Raw genomic sequence first — 23654 nt, forward strand, 5'->3', positions numbered from 1 at the left:
GACTTCTGGTGGCAAAAGTTGGGTTTATGGGGTGGGACTTCTGGTTCCAAGATGGTGACCAGGGGGCAGGGCATCTGTCAAGGGTCAGCAACCTCTTCTAACCATGGGTCAGTGTTTGCAATCCATCTGCCACTGCAGGACACTGATCACCAAGGATCATGGTTTTTTTCCTCTAATAAAAAAAAAATCCCCAATTTTCATATTAAAAAAAGTAACCCAAAATCCACATTTTTCTGAGATTAAAATAAAACGCCACTAATAAAAAGACAAGATACAGATAGTGGTGTTTCATTTTAATCACAGAAAAATGTGGATTTTGAGTTACTTCTTCAATGTGAAAATTGGGGATTTTTTTAATCGGAGGATCTCTGCTAATCACCTGCTGTCTCAATGGCTGATCTCTTGCTCCCTTAAGGTAGCCTCCCCAGAAAGACGTGCTGCTGAAAAGCACAGCAGGCAAGAGTTGGACTGGCCCATCTGGTGGTGAGGGCAAGCAAAAGTTGAGTGGTGTGGGAGAACAACCTCCTGCAGAGCAAGAGGCTGAAGGCAAGTGAAAGGTGGAGCAAAGCCGGAGGCCGGGCGGCAGCAGGGGGTCTGCGCATCATTAATAAAACGTGAACCAAATCAGACTGGATCTGCATAGTGGGCCATTGGTTGCCAACTCCATAATGTTTTACGCCTACAATTGCCAGATGGATGTTTTCATTAAAATGGCACAGTTCTGGTTGCAGATACGCTGTAAAAGTTTTTCCTAAAAAAGCCGCGTTTTGAGTAAACCACGCGTCTGGTGCACTCAGACTCTGGGCTTCGACCTAAAGCTGCAAATGGGGCCGGGTCAAGACGAAAGCAGTTGCGTTCACCTTCTTCCTCCCCACCTGAGCGGGACACACTTCGCCTGCGGCAACCGGCATCTCTGCGTGAGGAGACTAAGATGCGGCGCGAAGCGACCCTTCCTGACGGAGACTTACAACTCACCCCCGCTTTGTGCAGCAAAAGGGCACAACCAGACCTCGTTCTCCGGCCGGGCTGGGCTATTGCATGCCCACATGCTCAAATAAGGTCCGGCGTGAGCCGGGTCCGGCCGGCCACAGCTGAAGCGAGCACCGCCCCCGCCGGTTGAGGGGCAGGGTAAGATGGCGGTCGCCCGCCCCCGCCACGGTCACGTGAGCACCCACGTGGCCGGGGGAGGGGCTGTTTCCGGAAGCGCTCGGCCTCTGCGGAGCCGGTTGCAGGCGCGGCCGGGCCCGGGGGCCGCGGGCATGGAGGTGATCCGAAGCAGTGAGTGATGGTGGCGCGCGGGCGCGGGGCCTGGTCGGGGTGTGGGCCCGCGTCTCGCCCTCCTCCTCCTCCTCCCGCCCCCTTTGCTCGGGGCCCGGCGGGCGGCCCCTGAGGCCCTGCCCTGGCCTGTGTGCCCGGCGCTGCAGCCGCCGTTGCTGCCCCGGAGCAGGCCTCTCCCGGGGCGGGCGTGGGGCTCAGGCGTACGGTCCTTGTCTCCCCGCAGACTTTAAGGACACGCTGAATAAAGTGTACGACGCTGTGGAGGAAGCGGACTTCCTGGCCATCGACGGGGAGTTCTCAGGTAGCAGCGGCGCGGCCCGGGGCTGCGGGCACCTGCCCCTGCTGCGCGGCCTTCCCTGGCTGGCTGCGTGGGTTTTGGGGGAGAGAGAAAGCACCAGCTGCCTCAGAGCAGGAGACGTAGATGGGTCAGGAAATGCCCAAACGCGGCCAGCAGCCACTTGGCAGAGCATCCCTCTTCCACTCATCCCCTTGCCCCCTGGTTTCAGCAACACTGAAACACTGCTGTGTTGGCCTTGCCTACGTTGCAGGCGTCGGGCAGTACATTGCAGGTGTCGGGCAGAGCATGACCCTCCCAGATGCGCTCTGAACACGTAGTTCGCTGTCTGTTGGGAGTTCGCTGAGCTTTGAATGACAGCAGTTAACTAGCATCTGTGTTTTCAAATGCATGTTCATCCCTGATGGAAAGATGCTTTTAACAGAATGGGAGCTTTCTGCTGCGAGGCGATGTTCTGCACCTTAAGTAGAGGCAACGTGCTTAGCCCAGCTTTCAGTGCTTTTTCTAACTCTCTTTAAGGGGGGGGTCAGTAAAATAAAACTATTTCCTAAATTTTTAGGCATCAGTGATGGGCCATCTGTTAGTGCATTAACCAATGGCTTTGACACACCAGAAGAAAGATACCAGAAACTTAAAAAGGTAACTTTTCAGTGTAACCCCTGAAACATTTTGCCTTTCTTTGTAGGTAGTACAGTGTAAGTGAGATTACCCCCAATTACTTTGGGCGTGTATCAGTGTGTGATGTCGGGTACTGTACGGAGACCAGGAGATTTTTACTTGCCTTTTTAGATATGGCTCGGAGAGAACAATTTGAACTTCATGAATAAAATGTGGTTACTATCAAACTTTGCTTGTAGAATCCAGTTTTAGCCGGATTATACAATAGAGAAGATGCTACGCTCCTTGGGTCAAAATACTTATTGATAAAAGCAATGCTGTGGGGTAGTGCACACACTTGTTCCCCCCTGAGCCAGATCAGAACTGAATAGGGCTGTGCTTTGCTCAGGGAGCCCCTGGGATGAAAGGAGCTGTCACTTGCCCAGCTACTACTGAAATGCTTGCCCAGCAGGGCTGCGTACCCAGGAAATTTGGTATCAACTCCCCCTGAGCCCTCTGGTTTGTAACTTTGATGTATCCTGCTTTTAGATGTATACACTTTAAAACAATAGATGAGTTTCAGTAGCCTAGTGCTATGATTATTGTGAAGTTCCAACACTGCTTATTTTTGAAAGAGCTTTCTGCCACTGCTTTAGCAATTGTCGAGTGCTTGATGGCACAATTGTAAAACATCTGTGTTGTGTCTATGCTAGTGCTTCTGCCTGCGTGCACTGATGCTACCTGTATGCAGTACCAATAGGATGTAGGTGGGGAACTTTATCATTTATGTTAATACAGTATCTGATCCTGTGCTCAAAGGAGAAGAAAGCCACCAAACAGAAGCCTCGGCTGTCATATGAAATGGGGGTTTTACAAGGGTTCATGACTTGATTTTTTTGAAGGACTGTTCTGTCACTAGTCAGAGTTTGGGAGCATGGGACTACAGCTCCTGCAATACTGGTCATTGCTCCCACACCCCCAGTGTAAAATCTTGGATCTGCTTCTGGACGTTGGTAGTGCTTTAATAACAATTCGGATCTTAGATCTCGGACGACTGGAGAGAGAAATCAAGAGAGTCAAGATTTTACTAAATTAAAAAAATCACACTTAACATTTTACTTAATATTTCTATAACCACAAGAAGGTAGAATAGTTATCCAATTTGTCTTGTTGGTTTTGTGTATTTGACAACTTGGTGTCTATGGCCAATTCCTCTGTTTTCATGCGTACCATCATTCAGAGTTGACTGTTTGTGGGTTTCGAGTCTAGTAATGAAATAGAAACTAAGGATTGAGGCTGTAAAACCAAAGAAATTGGGGACAGCATTTGAGGCATATGCGATTCGCAAGTAGTTTCAAAGAGCGTACAATTCATGCCAAGGAATATCACATTTTTCCTGAGTTGCCTTATAGTTGCCTTTGAAAGTGCTTTCTGTTTTTTTAACTTTCGTTTTCCCTTTCCTTCCAGCATTCCATGGATTTCTTGCTGTTTCAGTTTGGCCTTTGCACTTTTAAATATGATCACATGGAAGAGAAGTATGTTGATCCCTTGACTTCTTGATATTTTTACTTGATAATATTGCTAAGCTCTCTGACTTACAGCTCTCATCTTTCACAGGTACATAATGAAGTCATTTAATTTCTATATTTTTCCAAAACCCTTCAACAGAAGTTCACCAGATGTCAAGTTTGTCTGTCAGGTTAGTGGAAAAACAAGATTCTGTATATTCTGGGAATTTTTTTTTTCCTACTATGTTTTTAAAATACTTAGGACTATTTTTTCTACTGTCAATTTAATTGGCTCTTTAACTATGTCAGCCTCTTCATACAGGAATGATACCTTCTGAAGCTGAGCTGACACTGATACTCACAATGATGGCTCTTTTTGTTTGCTTGCTTGTTCCCAAAAAATCTCATTGCTTTGTGAACAGTTAATATGATTTCTTTGTCCATGGGATTCAGCCAAAGCAGTTGAGTCCCTTTTACTGTGTTTGATCATTTCCCTTATTAAAAGTAGTGTATGAAAGACCAAAATTTGTAGCCAGAGTGAAGCGACACAAAAACAGCTTTATGGTATCACTGTATGCTTGTTTTTTTTTTCTAACCCAACTCTTTCTGGACAGTTGTGATGCTGAACTCTTTTGTGTACACAAATATTATGCCTTGTAGTTTGAAAGAGCACAAGATGCCAGTGTGTTGATACTTACTAGCTGGTGTTTCCTGTTTACTGCAGCAAGTTACTTACAGAATTATCGTTCACTTGTTCACTCTGTTGCTTTCCCTGCTTTTTGTCATTAAAATCCTGTTATAATATTCTTGCTAGGTTTTGACCCAAGTGACTTAGTTCTGTAGGTTGCTCTGGGTAGGAGAAACTGAAGTTTGCTTATGGTATCTTGTTTGTATACTTCTTGTAAACAAACTCCTATGCTTTGAATACAAGGAATGAAACAAGGGGCAGTTTTCCTGCTCAGTCCCAAATCCTCTTCATCCAGCACTAGAGGTCTGCTCTGTTACTTTGCCCTTGAACAAAGCTGCATTTTTTTTTTGGTTGTCATTTGGTGTAAAAGAGCATCTGTTTCTTATAATTGTCATAAGTGAAGAGCTGTGGTTTCATCACTGGCTTCAGTGAACTTTTTCATTTACAGTAATGTTTCAGATTTCTAATTGCCACCAAGACTACTGCCTTCTTGCTTTCCCTGTTGTCCTGGATATTAAGTCTCTCTCATTGCTAAAGCAACTCCTGCAGGGCTTTTGGAATGTCACGTGGTTCATTTGTCACATTACCTGTGATTCAATAGCTAAGCGATGGTATGTAATCCTGACGTGGATTGTTTTGGTAATCATTCAAATGCTGTTCTTCAAACAACTGACCACTTATTGTGACTTAGTATTCAGGTCTTGGGATATATTTATCCATAATACACAAATCACAGACGATCCAAGAACAACTGACAACTTATTTCTGGAGAGTTATGATGCAAGTCCCTTTACATTAAATGTTACCTTTTTTTTTTATAAAAGATTTTATTGCATAGTCTAAATTTACATTAATTCTATGAACTTAAGAAAGGGAAGTCACAATAATTTTGAAAAAAGAATGGAGCTAGAATGTTTTTTAAAACCCAAGCTGGTTTCAGCAAATTAACTTTATTTACCACTGAAATTAAATTTAATAATAAAGCTATTTCTTTTTATTTCAGAGTTCAAGTATAGACTTTTTAGCAAACCAAGGATTTGATTTTAATAAAGTTTTTCGCAATGGTAAGCTTCATCTTTCAATAACTCTAAAACTGTTAGAACAGTATCTCCCCCCACTCGCAGAAAATAGGTAGCTGATTTTTGTCATGTAATCTCACCTCTTGGTAAAGTGTGTAAGGTCCTAGCCTATCTAGTATCTTAATTATGCAGGTAGGATTTTATAGTGATTTGGGGGGTGGAGGGGAGGATGATGACAAAATGACTGTACCCATTGAGATTTTCTTGTTTAAAAAGTGTAGTGTCTACTTGTTTTGAGCATATTTTGCCCAGAGTAGTGGAAGGTACATTGGCACAAATGCAGCCTAACTAAGTATTTTTGAGGTTTTTTGGAAGTATCATGGAAAAGGAGAGTATTTTTGATAATTGTGGTAACACCTGGGAAGCCATCAGAGGCTAAGACCCCAAAGTCCATCAACTTATATGAGGCTCTGTTCCAGATGTGTGGGTCTGCCTGTGAGACTTATAGAAGCACTGATCTTGCAGTCTAACAAATCCTGAAGGTGCCAGCTGTTGTGGTTGGCACTTAAAAGAATCCACTGCATCTAAAGACAAGAAGCAAGAGATCTAGAAGATGCACTAGAAATGTACAGATGTCTTTTTTCTTTTTGTTTGAGTCTAACTCTTGAAATCTGTTGCATCTAATGGTTGAGCTTTTCTAAACTAAATAGTCTTGCAATGCTTTTAATGAGGATTACAAACTATCTTGTCTGTTTTAGGAATACCATATTTAAATCAGGAAGAAGAAAGACAGTTACGGGAGCAGTATGATGAAAAACGTTCTCAAGCCAATGGTGCTGGTTCCCTGTCATATATTTCTCCTAATGCCACAAAATGTCCTGTGACAATTCCTGAAGATCAGAAAAAATTCATTGAGAGAGTAGTGTAAGTTGAAAAAAAGTATTGCTATCTTGACATACTTCTTGTTTCTTAGGTGGTAGAGCACAGTTTTTTTATTTGTGCACAATTAGTGATCCAACTTGTTAATCTAGCCAAGAAATGGAACACTATTAGCCATACTTTCCTTTGAGTGAATTTTTGTTTGGGAATATGAAACTTGTTTTTTTTTAAACAGGCTATCTTTTTGCTACTAGAGATCTTTCAATACTTTGTCTTCAATACAAGTGTTGTGACAGTGCTCAAAGGACTTTATCACTAATATTCAGTGATAAAGTTTTAATCCAGTTGTCAGTGTGTGAATATCTTAGTTAAAAAAACAATGGTTATATGCTCCTGGGCTTCATAAGGGCTTATGTTTGTGTCTGTATTCCACTGATTTTCTTAATTGGTAACCCAAGGTATTAACATTTGTCTCTATACTACTGTTTCTTCAAAGTCAGTATAAACAGTGGCAGCATATATATGCTAAACATGTCCTTATAAGTATAAATAGATTATTAAAGCATTTATCTCATTGGAAAGTAAGGGGTTATATTAATGCAAGGGGGGGAAAAAACCAACCTGATCTGCTTAATCTGTTTCTTCTAGGGAGCGAATAGAAGATTTCTTAAAGAATGAAGAAAATGAAAGTTTGGAACTGGAGCCATGCACAGGGTCAGCTTCTGAAAATAAACTTAGTAAACGGTCAAACCTCTCCTGTATCAGAAAATACATGTGACCTAGTAAGGAGGTGTAGAGTGGGGAAATTTATGGCAGATCTCAATATACTTATTTCCAACGACTAAGTTGGACTGAATACTGAAAGTTGGCATGCTGGCACAGAGCTTTGTTTTTGCCTGGATATCATGCTGTACTTTAAAAAGCAAAACTTCTGTGTGGTAATTCAGAAGTTATGATGTAGTATCAGCACATCTGGGTATGGCAGAAGTCTACCGTTGGTCATTTTAAAGTTCTTTCTAAGATTTAGAGGTGCTTTTGCTAATGAGCAATGATTTTATCTGAATCTCAGTATCAATAAATGTTGTTTATTTTGGCATGTTTCCTGTTGATTACTGCGATTTCCTTTTTAAAACATTGCCATCTTAATTGGCGTGCTTCATACGTTTGAATAGCAGGTGGCTTTTGTGGTGATTTAAAATTTGGAAGCTTTATACTGTGTGTTTTATGAACTGGGTAAAGCAAGAATAGGACAAAATTACCGGACTAACCAGATTACTAAGGATACAGGGATAGCTCTTAATAGGTTTTAGTAAGAAAGGCAAAGTTAAGTAATTGATGAAGTACTACTTTTTAGCAAGTAACTTTTATCAGAGGGATAATTGTGGAACTACTGTTAGTAACTATTGTTTAATATGTAATCGCTTTGTCTGAAATCAAGCTGTAGTTTGCCAAAGCACCTTTCAAATGTTATGGCTACTGATAATACCATTAATTGCTTTATGTTAAAAATGCCTTTAGGTATTAGAATTAGATATTCTTTTACCATGATTATTCTACAATAGTTATGTATGATAGTCATTAATAATGTGACTTTTTTTTTTTTTTGTCTTGCTTTTGAAGATTTCAAAGGAAATTAATTTATCAGACAGTGAGCTGGAAGTAAGTTATTTATAACTTTTTTCATTACTGTATATGTATACAGTTTCTTAAATGAGAATCTGTAATATCAACTTACCCTAAATTAACCTAAATGCAATGTGTATCAGACTTCCTTAGAAAATACTATCTTATAACATGAAACTGAGTGGATATTTATAGGTTAAAGAGTTCATTAGTAATTAAAAGAATGTTCATATTTTAAATTGAGCATATCTTTTCTATTTCTAACTAAAATTAATTCATTAGTGCAGTGTGGCAGATTATAGTGGTCATGTAATAGCATGATACTCAGTGCATAGTTATTGCTGAACATCTGAACAGCTAATGTCTGTCTGTACAGTAGGGTAAAGCCGAACAGCGACCCACAGTCTAAAGCAGGGGCAGGAAGTTATTTCAGGCAGAGGGCTGCTTACTGAGTTTTGGCAAGCCATTGAGGGCCGCATGACAGGCAGCCAGGGGCAGATAAATATTGATTTTTCTAAATCCTTTGGGGGCCCCATGGGCTGGATAGAACGGTCTGGCGGGCAACATCCGGACCTCAGGCCACATTTTGCCCACCCCTGGTCTAAAGCATTGTCTTAAGTGGCTGTTTTCATCTTGAAGAAACTTCCTCTCAAATGTTTAGTATTTGAACTCTGCATAAATATGAAGTTTTTGTTTTGTTTTTTTGATGACAAAATTAAAGCTCTTAGTAAGAGGATAGGGCTAGGATGTCTTAACTATTTAACAAGTAGATTTTCTCAGTGTTGTCCTTAACATTTATACTACATATGAGTGCAGTATTTTATCATTGGGCAAATGAATAAAATTAGTCATAATAAAGGGACCCAGTGCTTTGAGGAAGTCCCATTGAAATTTTGATACAGAGACCTTTCTGTACATTTCACAGCAGCAGTTGATCAGACAGTGTATAACAGTGCAATAGAATTTAACACCAACAGTGGTTTAAAGCACTTTAGTTGTGCAAGATAGTGAAATTTTAATAGCCTGTTAATTTGAATTTCCGCTTTTTTCAGCTAAAAGGTGCTCTAAAAGTGTAGCTTCAATGTACTATTTGCTAAATTAGTAATTAATTTTAGTTTGCTTGTTGCTGTTTACTGTAGATATCCAAAAGGTATCCATGTTGAAACTCTGGAGACAGAGAAGGTAACTATCTTAATATTTTATACGTCTGTTTGATGTAAGGACAAGAAACTGAAGTCTTAGTGAAATTTTGAGCTACTAAAGCTCTATCTGGCAAACAGGTTTTATTCTGCAAACATTTAAAATTTCTTATTAAATTATGATAAGCTACTTTATAATAACTTTTTAATAAATGGATTCTAAAATAATGATTGGAAACATAATTGTGTTAACTTTAATACTGATAGATGAGTAGAACTACTAACTGTTTTAAAGTAATGGATCTGGTACTCGGTTCATTGAGGGTTTGGAGTCAAATGTGATTATTGCCCTGTGAGATTACCGTTCTGTTAGCAGCTACAGAATATACTGATTTCTCCCAAAGACTGTAAGTTTTATCTGTGAAGTGTTTATTAAAAAAGTTCTAAGGTTCTCTAAGTTATGGAGAAAATGTTTATAAATCTTCCTTTGAACCAAAAATTAACTTTTAGCTCAAATAACCATGTGAAAATAAATCCATAGGGGTAAAGGTAGGTGAGGATGAGGGTTTATAATAATGGCCCCTGGCAGACGTGTTTAAGAAAAAAAAAACCCAAAAAAACAAAAAGCAGTGCTTTACTGGAAGAGGATGTGTATCGGTCTAACTTGGCTCATCCAGTGTCTGTATAGATCGTGTGCTTCAGTGGGGCTTTTTGGCACTTTTATCTAACAGCTGATTCAGTCGGCTATTGGATAAAATTGCCAAAAAGACCTGCTGAAGCACACGATCTATACAGACACTGGATAAGCTGGCATCAAACTAATGTGATGCCTCTTCTGGGCATGCACTGAGCTCAGTGTAGGGGTGCATGAAGCTGAAAGTAAAGCGCTGTGGAATTTTTTTCCTCGTGTCTGTAAGCAGCCCCAGTGTTTTGTTTACAAGGTAATTCCTGCAATGAACTGTGACTACAACAGCTGAAATATAATTTTGTAGTAGATTCAGATGGCAAATTGTGGTTAGTTTTATATATTAATGTTGGAAAGATTTTAGTCTTCATTTTAGTCTATGGTTATTTCTAAAATACTTTTACATTACTAATTTCAGAAGGAAAGATATATTATCATTAGCAAGGTAGATGAAGAAGAGCGCAAAAGAAGAGAACAGCAGAAACAAGAAAAAGAACAGGTAAATATTGGTCATTTGATCTTGAGAGAGAGAGAGAGAGCTTTAATAGAAATATTGTCGGGGTGGGGAACAGGATTATTTGACTTTTACGTGCTTATTTGTGTCGCAACTTTCTCCACCTGTCTTTCACTCTTTTGTACGTTGTAATGATCATATCTTTTAGAGGAAAGGGAAATCCACTATGAGCTTCAATAGTTAAGGTCTAGTTGGTGGGAATGGGAGTGGGGATATTTGCCCCGACTCTTAGGTTGCCTGATTTCCTGTACAATAGTAAGCTAGTTTAGTAACAGAAATGCAAGATACTTTGCAAGAGTTTTAGAGAGCGTTGGCAATTTGACAACCATCACAATGCTCAGAGTTAGTAAAGTAGAAATAAAGCTATATGTTATTTTAATTGATAGCAGTTCCTCTGGGTACTTAAGCTTAATTTTAACAGCTTGAAGACTTGGTTCTGTTGTTATGCAGATATTGACATGATGCATAGGTTTTGAATTGTTTAACCCTCTCTTGTTTAACCCCAAGTTAGAGAGCTCTGAATAGAACTACAGTTCTGACACATGTTCCCTGTTTTGACCACGTGGGTACTTTTTCCCCAGATATTTCTATTTTTGCGAGGTCTAATTTTTTTCATCATTAGACAAAATTGAGGGCTTTCGTTTCAGATAGTTCCTGGTTAAATATTTTAGAGGTCAGGATGCTTATAAGTTGTTTAAGTTAATGCTTCACTTACACACAGATCTTTACTTATAGGGACAACTTAATGATGCAGTGGGATTTTCCAGAGTCATCCATGCCATTGCTAATTCTGTAAGTTGGTGAACACATTTTACTAAACCATACTTTTTAAGTTTTTCAGTAAAAGGTTTTCAGTTCATATAGAATGCAAAGCCAATTGCTGCTGAAATTTGCAAAGTGAAGTTCTCATATAACTTTATCATAAAAATAGGGCCAGAAGAGACCTCAGGATGTTATCTTGTACTGTTCATCCATCTTTGTAAGACAGGATCATTTTTGTTTATACTGTCCTGGCAAAGTGTTTCTCTAACCAGCTCTTAAAGATTTCCAAAAATGGAGTTTTCACAGTCTTTCTAGTTTATCTGCTCCAAAGTTTAGCCTCCCCTGCTAGTAAGAAAGTTATTCCTGGTATCTAACATAAATCTTCCTTGTTGCAATTTAAGATCAATATTTTGTCCTGGCGCCCACAGCCACAGAGAAAGGTCTGTTACCACCCTTCATAGTATTTCAGCCATTTCCTGTAAGTTATGCTTTCAAGATCTCTGATCATTTTTGTTGTTTTTCACCGGAGTTTCGAGTTTGTCTATGTCTGTATTAATGTGATGCCCCAAACTGGGCACAGTACTCCAGGTCAAACCTCAAGGCTGAATACAGTGCATCTGTTATTACAACCCAATATGCTGTTGTTGCAAAAAGCCAAGAAAAATGCACTTCATTTAGACTGTCACAGTTAAGTTATGGCATTACTTCATAATATACATTGGGAGAAGTGTTTCAGTTTTTTTAAAAGACTTTATTAAAGTCTTCTTGACCTGCTCCATGCTCTTCTTGACCTGCTGCTCAACAAACAGGGAAAGTAAGAATTGGTGGGGAATGTAGTATAGTGGATGGCAACTTGGGGAGTACTGACCACAAGATGATCGAGTTCAGAATCCTGACAAAAAGAAGGATGGAAAGCAGCAAAGTAAGGACCCCTGGATTCCATAAAAGCAGAGTTTGAGTTGCTCAGGAAACTCATGGGCAGGATCCTCTGGGAAGCCAGTCTGAAGGCAAGAATAGCCTAGGAAAGCTAGCTGCTCTTTAAAGAAACCTTACTGAGAGTGCAGGAACAAACCCTCCCAATGTGTAGGAAGACTGGCAAGCATGGCAGAAGACCCACTTGGCTCAGCAGGGAACTCTTCAGTAAACTAAATCACAAAAAGGAAGCTTATAAGAAGTGGAAACTTGGACAAATAACTAAGGAGAAGTACAAGAGCATTGCTTGGACATGCAGGATGCCCACATCCTTTCTGTAGTTGGGGGTGGGGGGGTGGCAAACTGAACACAGTACCCCTGATGTGGCCTCACCAGTGCTGAATAGAGGGGAGTAATCATTTCCCTTTACATGTTAGTAACACTCCTACCAATGCAGCCCAGGATGTCGTTAGCCTTCTTTGCAACAAGGGTACAATGCTGGCTCATATTCAGCTTATTGTCTGCTATCATCCCAGGTCTTTTTCTGCAGAGCTGCTGCCCAGCCAGTCAGTCCCCAGCCTGTACTGGTGCAAGGGATTGTTCTGTCCTAAGTGCAGGACTTTGCACTTGTCCTTGTTGAATCTCATGGGATTTCTTTTGGCCCAATCCTCCAATCTGCCTAGCCTACTCTGAATCCTAGCCCTACCCTGCACGTATCGACTGCTCCCCTCAGCTTGGTGTTGTCTGAAAACTTAATAAGGGTGCGCTCTATGCCATCTTCCAGGTCACTGATAAAGATACTAAACAAAAACCAGCCCCAAGATCAACTTCTGGGGCACTCCACTTGATACTGGCTACCAACTAGACATTGTACTGTTGATTACTACCCTCTGAGCCTGATGCTCTAGCCAGTTTTCTCTCCACCTTACAGTCCATTTATCAAGCCCATACTTTCTTAGCTTGCCTGTGAGAATGTTATGGAAGACTGTATCAAGTCCTTGCTAATAAATTAAAGTATATCACATCTACTGGTCTCCCCACATCCAGAGCCAGTCATCTCATCACAGAAAGCAATAAGGTTCATCAGGCATGACATGTCTTGGTGAATCCATGCTGACTGTTCCTAATCATTACCTTCTCCAACTGCTTAGAAATAGATTCCTTGAGGAATCATTCAAAAATCACTCTGTGATTTTTTTTTTTTTTTTTTTTTTATTTTATTTTTTAATTTAATTTAATTTTTTTTTTCCCAGGGGTTGGAGGTGAGGCTGACTAGTTTGTAGTACCCTGAATCCTCTTCCTTCCCTTTCTTAAATATGGGCACTAATATGTTTGCCCTTCTCCAGTCATCTGGGGCCTCTCCTGATAGGCATGAGTTTTCAAAGATTGCAGAACCCCTGGCCATAATTTCATCAGCCAACTCCCTCAGCACCCTTGGGTGCATCCTGCCCGGCCCCATGGACGTGTACATGTCCAGATTTTCCAAATAGTCCCTAATCTGTTCTTTCATCACTGTTGGCTGCTGTCCTTCCCAAACTGTGCTGCCTAGTGCAGTGGTGTGAGAGCTGACCTTGCCTGTGAAGACTGAGGCAAAAAAGGCATTGAGCACTTTTAGCCTTTTCTGCATCCTCTGTCACAAGGTTGCCTTCCCCCATTCTGTAAGGGACCCCACTTTCCCATATCCTTCTCTTGCTTCTGGTCCTTTCTGCCTTCTGATTAAGGGCTACCACAGTAGAGATACCCAAAATTCACTTGCAGCAAAGACCTGTAAATGCACTGTATCACCAGGTAAAGTATACTGGATTGAAAAATTAAATAAAATTTTTGCATGAACTTTTCCTGTCTTATACGGCAGTTGAAAATACATTGTTCATGCCTATAACATTTTTTTTTCTTTAGTGCAAGCTTGTTATTGGACACAATATGCTACTGGATGTCATGCACACTATACACCAATTCTACTGTCCCCTGCCTGATGTAAGTCACCTTGTATGTCTTCAGATTTTATAAAATGTCTTCAAGTCTCAACTAATTCACGAGTTCTTGTGATAAAAATAATTCTGAGGATAAACATATTTTAATCTCTTGTGGGTGGAAGCTTATCAGAGTTTATTGAACAAATTATAATAGAAACTTTAAAATGTGTATTTAGAAATCATTCTGCCATTTGGGGATAATGGACCAGAATTTGCATTCAGTCTTCCAAAACTAGGAAGCGTTTCGAGTTAGGGCTGAAATAATCACCTTAACCCGCTGAGTTAACTTACGTGTGTAGGTGTGAAGTGCCACTAAATAATAATGGGGATTCTGGAGCAAGGGTGGGCAAAATGCAGCCTGGAAGCTGAATCCAGCCTGCCAAGGGATTCTGTCTGGCCCACGCTGGGTCCCTGAGCCTGCCTGTCTCTGGTGTTGGGGGCTGCCTGGTCCATGGCATGTCTGGCCTGTTCTGTCCCCTAGTGTGTGACAGGGCAGGGGTGGTGGCATGGTGGCTGGCTGCTGCCAGTGTCTTTGTTACTGCCACTGGACCTGGCCCTACTTCCTGGGCACCCTGGTCCATCCTGCCCACACCCACTGCAAGGGGTGCTGGATGGAGCAGGCAGGTGGGATTTCCGTGGAGACTGGCTCAGGACCCTTGTGGGTAAGGCATACTAAATTGGGCAAATAGAAGGGGCTGTGGGTGGGCGGGACAGGTGGCTGGGATCACGGTTGGCTTTGGGATCATGGGGTGGTGACTGTGTGGCAAGGACCAGTGTAGAGCTGTGATCTGCTCCCTGCATGTCCCTGCCCCTGGAACCAGCGTCCATTGCAGGGAAGTGTGGGGTGCTAATTGTGGCTGTACCTCGGGCCCTAGAGCCACACTGTTACCATCCCACATTCCTGGACATGGCTCCCTGCCTGCCCATGACCTCATCCCATCTATGTGGCAAGCACCCCTACCTGTGGGGGGTCCTGGGCCAGTTTCCATGGTGACCTCACCCTCTTGTTCCATCCTGTGCCCCTGATAGTGGGTGCAAGGTGGTTGGGCCCGGGGCTGGATAGGATCAATTAGCGGTATACACCAATACATCAGTCCGATATCAGATAGGCACTGATATAAAGAAAATTGTATTGGAATTCACCCCTCGGACAAGCTGCAGCTTCATCCCGTGCCTGTCCCACCCTGGCTGGGTAGCACTAGCCCCAGCCCTAATCCCTCCCTCACCAGGGAAGCCTTGATTTGCCCCCACGCGCTCCTTCCCTCCCCCCTCCCCTTCCACCACAACAGACTTACCAGCTGCACACTGCTCTTCAAGCTGCCAGGCTGGTATTGGCAATTGGATTGGTATTGGCTGATATGCTGCCTTAAAAATTGGCTATTGGTATTGGCCTCCAAAATCTCTGTGCACCCCTAGGATCAATTGTCCCCTTCTCTTCCTCCCCCTGCTGTGCCCCTTGGGGCCAGGTCAGCCCTGCCCCGTGGTTTGTAACATCTCACCAAAGCTCCTTAAGTGGCACTCCAGCCCAAATAATTGCCCTCCCATCTTCTAGTGTGTTAAATGTTTATTAAAACAAACCTAGTTGTGTACAAATGAAAACAAACTAACATGATTGTGCTCTGAAACATCTGTTCTAAAAGCTATGAAATTCTATTCAGTATACAGTTAGAGGGATGGCCTTTTGTCCTAAGACTGTATTTCAGACTTGAATGAAAAATCAGTTGACTTTTACGAAATGACTGTAACATCTAAGACACTGATTCTCAACTGGGGTGCTGTGGAGCCTAGCCGCTGGCAGCACTTCTTAGCCCAAGAGCTCCATGGACAAGCAGCAAAGTGGCCATTACTCTCGGGATTTGTGTTGCTGCCTGCACTGGCAGAGCCTGCGCTGGATGATTCTGTGCTCCGAGCAGCTTGCTATGCTATGGGCAGGTCACCTGACATAGGGCTGTGGAGCTGTGTTTTTATAGCCAGGCTAGTCCCCTGCTGTTCTCAAGCTCCCTAGGCAGGTGGTCAACCAAATGATGATGCCAAGCTGCTAGCTGGGACACAGCAAAGCCTCCTTAATCACTTAGGAAAGGGAGCAGCCCCAGCTGGAGGGACACCTGCTTTTCTTTGAAAGAGCTTGTTTTAACTGAGCTTGCATTTCTGCTTCTAGAAGCTCTGTGAATCAGGTGCCACTGCTCACAATGGTGGGTGCTGGCATCTCTGGATAGGCTTCTTGCAAAGTGACAGTTTCCTGCTGTATAATAGCCAGTATCCCAAGCAATTTGAGGTGTACACTGATTTTAAAGGCATGTCATTTTCATCCTCATGTATCTATTGGATGCAAAGCCATGAAACCAAATAAGAAAAGAGCAGAGGAAGGGAATGAGGGGCAATGGAGAAGCAGACATTGTGAGACCCTGGAAGAGCAGCTGTAGTGGGAAGGGCTGCGCTTGTCCCTCGGGTAGGTTAGTGTTCATCTTGACTAAAGAAGACAACTGGGTAAAGATAAAAACAAATGAAGCATGAAAGAGGATGGAGGAAGGGGGCTCATCTATGACATTCTAAATGAGTGATTCTTACCTGAGGTGCCACAAAATTCAGAAAAATTATGGAGGATGTTTTAACCTAAAAAAGTTGAGATCATCCAGGATGAATTGTATTTAGCCGCTTTGGCACTTGCAAATACTTCAAGCAATATGGTATTTTAACTGTGTGAGAGAGAGAGAGTTGACAGTATTCTGTGGAACACCAGTGACCCTGAAAAGGGTTTTTAAAGGTTAGGTCTTTACTGATTAAATATTGTAAAACTATGTAAATTACATTTAAGTTGGAAGAAATCAAGCTTTAAGTTAGGAGTTTCTGATAAAAGTAAACAAGTGAATTTTACATTTTATTCTTGGCTATTAGTGCTTATGTAGTAATTACCTGGTGGTAACCAAATTATTTTCAATTTTAGGACCTTAATGAGTTCAAGGAAGTAACATCCTGTGTTTTTCCCAGGTAAGATTTACCTCCTGTTCACACTTACCAGTGTTTAACTTGCACTTCATTTGCAGCTGGTACCAGCTGTCACCTTCCAACTATTCTCTTGGCGAGATTAAGCTTAAAGATATAGTTGTGATTGGAATTCCAGTGTAGAATGATTTATGGTCAACTTAATTTAAAAATCCATGTGGATGTGTGGTTTGTATTCATAATACTTTTGACATCAGTGTACTTTGTAGCAAAGATAAGACTTTACATATAAGCTGCTGTCTTGAAAATTATTGTTTTGACCCCTTTAATTGTATGTGGACCAAGGTTTATTTGCTATTGATATTACTAATATTTTTCCATGAAGTTTGGTTTCCACTCCCTCTCTCCCATTGAAAAAAACCAACCTCCTTTTAATGTTCTCCTTAGATTTAACTCTGGATTCTGGAAAGTTGTATGTCTAGTTTCCAGTAGATAAAATAGAGTAGACTTGAAGAATTTGTATAATTTGCTAAGCAGTAGAAATGCTCTTAATAAGGAAATGCTATATCCTTTATTTCTCTCTTCATTTTTTAGGCTATTGGATACTAAACTGATGGCAAGTACACAACCTTTTAAGGTAACTTTACATAATTTACTATGATCAAAACCTTTTAGCTTATTGAGTACAGAAATCCAAAATACGCTTTTTAAGACAACAGGTATATTCCTTGACATTTTTTCACAGTTGCAGAATGTTAGCACAGTTGGGTGTGCAGCCATGATTCACAAGATAAACCCAGAGATTTCATACAGGAATCCATAGTTTAAAAAATGTTCTGGTTCTTTTGCAACAAAACTATTTTCTATAGTCAAAGAGCAAGTGACGACTAAGAGCTGGCATTTTTGAGGGTGCCTTAAGTCTGAAAAGTTTGAGACCCACAGTCCTATATAAATAATTCCTCCTTTGTAGCATGATCGTTTTTATGCTTCCTCTTAAATTCCTTTTCCTGTCTAACATTTCTAAAATTTCTGTAACAGAGCTTGTAAATATTTATTTATAATAAAATACCATATTTTTTCCTGCATGCATCATATTCCCAGAATAAGCTCTGCACCTGTTTTTGAAAGGCAAATGAAAGAAAAAATCTTCCCTTGTAGCAAGTAACTGAGTAGCAGTGGCTAGAGAGCCAAGCCTGCTCATGTTCTGCTCCCTGTTGATAATGCACACACTGCTTTCACTTTTGACCAGTAAGCAGCAAAAGGTAATATTTTTCATGGGTGTGTTTTGGAGGCACTTAGCACTGGGATCTGGGCTAACTCAGGGTTATATAGCAGTGGTTCTCAACATTTATTTATTTATTTTTTTTACCAGAACCCATTTATAACATCAGTGGCCAGTTCTGACCCAGTGCCCCTCACTCCCGGCTTGCTGCTCCTAGGTCCCAGCTCCCTCGTGTGTGGGACGGGAGGAGGTGTGTGGATGGTGTGTGGATTATAGTGGGGGGAAGGCAGCCCTTCACAGCTCAGAAGGAAAAACCATGGTTTCCTGTATTTTTCTCTTTTTAAGGGAAAATCCATTTTTAAAGTTTGTTCGTGATCCTTTTGATACTCTTGGGACCCATGGGTTGAGAAATACTGATATAGCACATCAGCTTCCCAAGTCCACAGTCCTACGTCACAGTAAACAAAACACCCATGGTAGTGTATACCTTTCTTTCGGAACCCAGCTGTAATTGTAGAGCAGCTGATGCTCTGTAAAGCAGCAGTCTTTTGCGTCGTCTTGTTTGTGTCTGTGCATATAATGAAAATGCCCTTAAAATGCTAGGGTTGGTTTCACAGGCCTGTTTTTAGTTTATAGGAACATTTTTTCCAAATACTGGTAGGATCCTATCTTCAGTGTTAGCTGAATGAGTTTTCAGTAGCACTCAGTGGTGTAGTTGTGTAACTGAATGGGGGGTACCTGGGACAACAATCCCAAGTGTTATCTTTGGGGGCAAAAATAGCCAGTACTGCCCCAGGTGCACAGTTGCCTGGCTACACCTCTGCAGCGTTGTTGAATTTGGACTGTATCTCTGTTCGGCTGGATTTTTTTTTTTTTTTACTCACGATAATGCTATAAATGTACAATTTTGTTGTTTCTATAGTCTACCCATGTTACAACATTTTTCAGATGTACCTTGTATTTATTCTAAATATATAAAATAGGCGGACTAATAGGTGTGGGTATAAGTGTTTGTGTGCATGTGAACATCAGGATGGGAAAACAAACTTTGTATAGTTCATAGCTATGGAAACAACTTCATTTTTAAGGAACTGTTACTATTTGACTTTGATTATTGACTACGAGTTTTAATTTCAGCTCATGCAAACTATTATTAGGTATTAACTTGATCTTTTATAATTACAAAAACATGTTGATATGCTTTGTTATTATGAATAGCAATAGGGACTTCGAGTTTTCTCATTCAGAGGAGACAGTTAAGTTCTGGAAGCTGCTTGATCATCTGCATCTAAAATCCCTAGAATATTGCAAGCTTTTCAGTTTAAGGTTGGAAAGTTTCAGTTGGAAGAAGTTTACATTTATAATGAGTGAGTTCCTCCTGGGTGTATGTAGCAAGGGCATATGTTGGAATCTGTTTATAAGCAAAATGGAAGCAGTCTTCCCCCAGAGAGCACGCTGGAGGAACAAGTACCCAAACTAGGGCTTATTCTCTAACACATTTTTTTGCATGCCCTTCAAGTGAATGAATTCTGATAAATAGGAGTGATTTTAAACAATGCATTGCTTTTTACGTGCACTTGATAAATAACTTAAAACAACCTGGCTCTTATGTCAGCTTGTAAAGATCCGTAAACATGGCTAATAACTACTTTTGGCCTTATCTTGAGCAGAAGCACAAATAAAAATGGTTTGAGACTTAAAAAACTGATCATTTGGTTACACAAATGTTGCTTTTTGTATTAACTGAAGCTACAGTAGTGATTTTATTTTTTATAATTTTCTTAAAGTATTATATTGAAAGCATTTTGGATTGAAAACAGGGCCTCATATTTATTTAGTGCTTAGGATAACTTATTGAGACTTTGAATGCTAGTACATTGGAAACATAAATATGAGGTTGGCCACTGGGTTGAAAGATACTTGGTAGGTTCTTAACTTTTTTAAACAAGACTGGAGTAGCTTCACAAAGCATTGTATATACACTTTTTTTAAAGCAAACCTTTTCTCTTGGCGAATAAATATATATATTTTTTTCATTAGTTATATTTCCAGGCAAGAGCTGCTTAAGTTTCACTCCATGTGCCTCTCTGACATGCTGTGAATTTTCCTTGCTGGCTTTCTTAGTATTAACCCAAGATTCCTGTAGAACCTGTTTCAATATAACCAGCTCTTTGAGTTTCTAGAGAACTGAAGTGTCTCTGATATAAATATGCATCTATAAAAATGTATGCAAATTATTTTTTAACTTTTCTGGAATTGTCCTTTTTAGAATGAGTTTAGAACTAGATTGTGTTCCTTCTCAAATGACACAAAGATGGTAGTAGTAAATTTAATGTTTCTTCTAATCCCATTTACTTAGTCTGTGGGGAAAATGCACTTGTCAGTGATGGCTTATGCTGTGCCTTCTTGTTTCTAGGAGCTAATTAATAACACGTCCCTTGCAGAACTGGAAAAGCGTTTAAAAGAGGTTCCATTCAACCCTCCTAAAGTTGGTAAGGATGCACAAAAGTGCTTATTCTACCTGTGCTCCTTTTACAGAAGAGATTAAGATAAATTCGTTATTTAACCTAAAATTAAATACGCTGTTTAAACCATAATAGTAAAAATGGTTACTTGTTTGCAACAGTTGTTGTGAAAGTTGATGTGAATTGGGGTCAGTAGTAGACACCATGTTTCAGCTTTATTTTGTGTTGCAAAATGAAATAGCGCACATTAAATGAACAGTTTTGTCAGCATTCACTGACATTTATTTTGTTGTCTTGATTGATGTTTAAAACCAGTGTGCAAATGTACTACTCTGAAAGCTAAAATTTATAAGATACGAATTTAATCAATTAGTGGTACTTGGATGGACTTTTAAACACAGTAATGATTAGAGTTCACTCTATCTTGTAGAATACAGTTAAGATTTTTTTTTGAGCTGCATTACTTTAAGATAATGAAATATGAAAGAAGGTTAAAGTAATCAGAGACAAGTTTGTTTTTAGGATTCTGGAATGCATTTCTTGCTATGGAGGTTAAAATGTTGGGCAGTATAACACGTATTGGAGCAGTGGGTGTGTTGCCTTAAGTAAGCAAAGATGTTTCAACTAATCTAACATTTAGTGTACACCAGGGAATTATGCACAGAAAACCTCAAAATGATGTAAGATTAATTTATTTTATTTTTTTGTTACAAATTAAAATATAACACTATTTGAGTCTTCTTTAGAAATATATGCAGGTACTTTGCATGGTTGGGGGGGGAATTGTGGATGGGGTTGTGAAGGGGTGTGGGGTTTGTGAGGAGAGTTGTGGGGGGGTTGTAGGTGGGTGAGGGGACACCCACCACACCCCTTCCCATGGTGCACAGCCCCACTGCTGGAGGCTCAGCAGACCTTCAGGGTGCTTATGTCTGCAGCAGGCAGAGCCCCCACAGTGAATGCCTCTGGCTGAGTCCCAGGGCCTACATGTGTTGTCACAGAGTCTGCCCGGCCTGTATGCCTTCGAACCAAACTGCTTTTTGCCAGCGTGTGGGCTTGCAGCACTGCAGGTGGGAACCATGCGCTATTGGGCTGGGAGGGTTCCAAGCCTCAATGTGCAGCTGCCCACTGGAGTGCTGGAAACCCCATGTGGAGGCACAAAGCTGGCTGGCCTGGCCTGGCCTGATGGTGCGTAGACTGGGAGCCACACGCCATTGGGCCACTTGGGCTCTGTACCTCCATGTGGGGTTTCCAAGAGGAAGCCGCATGTGGAGACAAGCAGAAGCTTGCCCAGCCTGATGGCATGTGACTCCATGCCGCCACATGTGGCTTCCCGCCTGGCTCACTGGTGCGCAGCTCCTGGTCCGCGTGCCATCAGACCGAGCCAGTCCCCCATATGGGGTTTTCAGCACTCCAGCGGGAAGCCACACATGGAGGCCTGGAGTCCTGTGCCATCGGGCCTGGTGGGCTCCTTCTTGCCTCCACATAAAACTTCCTGCTGGAGTGCTGGAAGACGCAAATGGAGGCACAAAGCCCTCCGGGCCTGATTTGGTGCAAGGCCCATGCCCACGTTCTCCCCCACCCCCTGCAGGCTGGAGCTCCCCTCCCCACCTACCCAGCTGTCCAGTTGTGTGGTTCTGTGCCACCATATCGTGGAGGTGGAGGCAGAGACCCCACCACAGTTAAATTTTCCGAATTATGTGCTGTCTTGTATGTGCAAAATTGCATGGGCACGTAACTATAATTACTCAGTGTATAATTTGGAATACGAAATGTGCATAGCAATTGCACTGTAGTTCTAATCAACTGGAGCCGCAACAAAAGAAGAAATTACAGTAAATAAGTGTGCTGCTCTTCTGTGATGGTGATTCTTTTAGGTAACCAGGAGAAGCTGGGTGCTTGGTTCCCTAATTCTGTATGTGCCTTTCATGGTGATGGTGCACTGGTAACCTGTTATTGGGATCCAGTAAAACTTGGTGACCGTTTGGTGAGCCTTTTTGGCTGCACAGTTTAGAATGATGCTCCAAAAAAAAATATTAATAACTTGTCGGGCTCTATTCCACTGGAGTTGGCTGACTAGGTTAAAGCTTAAGCTCTCCAATGAGATGTCATAACCAGTTTGGGGGACTAAACCTTCAAGATTTAAGCTGGTTTAAAGTTATTGGAATATTTATGTCTTTGTGGTGGGAGGTATATGGGTATCCATTACAGTTAAAAGGGCAGTTGTCATTATTTGAAACGCTGGTTCAGTTAATTGTATATCAGTTATGTTGTTGGGTGTTTACACTTTCTTTAGAAAGTTTACTTCTTGAGGAAATGACTGTTTGTAAAACATTTAATACACTGTGTCATTTTCTTGTAAACATATTTCAAGTTTAAAATATACATTTCAAGTTATTCTTAAGCTATTTAAAATACAAAATAAGGCATATAGAATGACAGAAAGTTAGGGTTGAAAGGGACCCCAGGATGCCATCTAGTCCAACCTCTTGCTGAAAACAGGACGATCCCCAACGATCTCATCCCAGCCAAGGCTTTGTCTAGGTCTTAAACCTCTACAGCCTCTCTGGAGAACCTGTTCCAGGGCTTTACTACCCTCCTAGTGAGAGAGCTATTTCTTATATCTAACCTAAACTTCCATTACTGCAGTTTGAAGCTGTTGCTCCATGTTGTGTCATCTATAGGGATGTTCTAAAATTGTGATTTTTTTTTTTTGTAGTCTTCACATAAAATGCAAAATCAGGCATTTTCCATAAAAATCAGACAAATCCCCACAAAAAAGCAGGGAAAAGTGGGGCTCCGTATAAACATAAAAGGTCTGTCCTTGTTTTCCCTCCGGGCAGCAACCTAGCTGCTGATTTGGTGAGAGGGTTGCCCTCATGTAGCCTCCCAGCCCTGCTGTCTGGGCTTACAGGGCCTAGCTTTTTTTCTTTCACAGCTATGGTTGCCTGGCCTGGTGGGGCCCGTCCCATGGTGACTGAGTGCTGTGGAGGGTGGGGGACAGGGCCAAGGAGAGTAGAGCTGTGCTGAGGCAGGGGGGGAGCAGTGGGACCTGGCTAGGGGTAGGCAGGGGGGCAACAGTTTTTCCTTGCACCCGTGTGCAGCTGGAGAGGGGTGGTGTGTGTGTGTGTGTGTGTGTGTGTGTGTGTGTG

At 41.4% G+C, this 23654-nt stretch overlaps 1 protein-coding gene across 2 annotated transcripts in view; it reads left to right on the plus strand.

Annotated features, from left to right (window-relative positions):
* The first annotated feature begins 1176 nt into the window (after positions 1–1176).
* Positions 1177–23654, plus strand: part of PARN (poly(A)-specific ribonuclease) — a 123150-nt gene continuing 100672 nt past the window's right edge. For both annotated transcript variants that reach the window (XM_019540130.1, XM_019540131.1), the window contains exons 1-16: positions 1177–1278; positions 1502–1579; positions 2133–2212; positions 3638–3705; positions 3788–3869; positions 5370–5430; positions 6144–6309; positions 6913–6978; positions 7885–7923; positions 9027–9069; positions 10130–10210; positions 10961–11017; positions 13799–13876; positions 16820–16863; positions 17413–17455; positions 20457–20532. In XM_019540130.1, coding sequence (XP_019395675.1) covers positions 1260–1278; positions 1502–1579; positions 2133–2212; positions 3638–3705; positions 3788–3869; positions 5370–5430; positions 6144–6309; positions 6913–6978; positions 7885–7923; positions 9027–9069; positions 10130–10210; positions 10961–11017; positions 13799–13876; positions 16820–16863; positions 17413–17455; positions 20457–20532 — 1081 coding nt within the window. In that variant the 5' untranslated portion in view covers positions 1177–1259. The remainder of the gene's footprint in view (positions 1279–1501; positions 1580–2132; positions 2213–3637; positions 3706–3787; positions 3870–5369; positions 5431–6143; positions 6310–6912; positions 6979–7884; positions 7924–9026; positions 9070–10129; positions 10211–10960; positions 11018–13798; positions 13877–16819; positions 16864–17412; positions 17456–20456; positions 20533–23654) is intronic.

The sequence above is a fragment of the Crocodylus porosus genome, unplaced genomic scaffold (assembly GCF_001723895.1).
Source record: "Crocodylus porosus isolate Cpor-Errol unplaced genomic scaffold, CroPor_comp1, whole genome shotgun sequence".
NCBI classification, from domain to species: Eukaryota; Metazoa; Chordata; order Crocodylia; family Crocodylidae; genus Crocodylus; species Crocodylus porosus.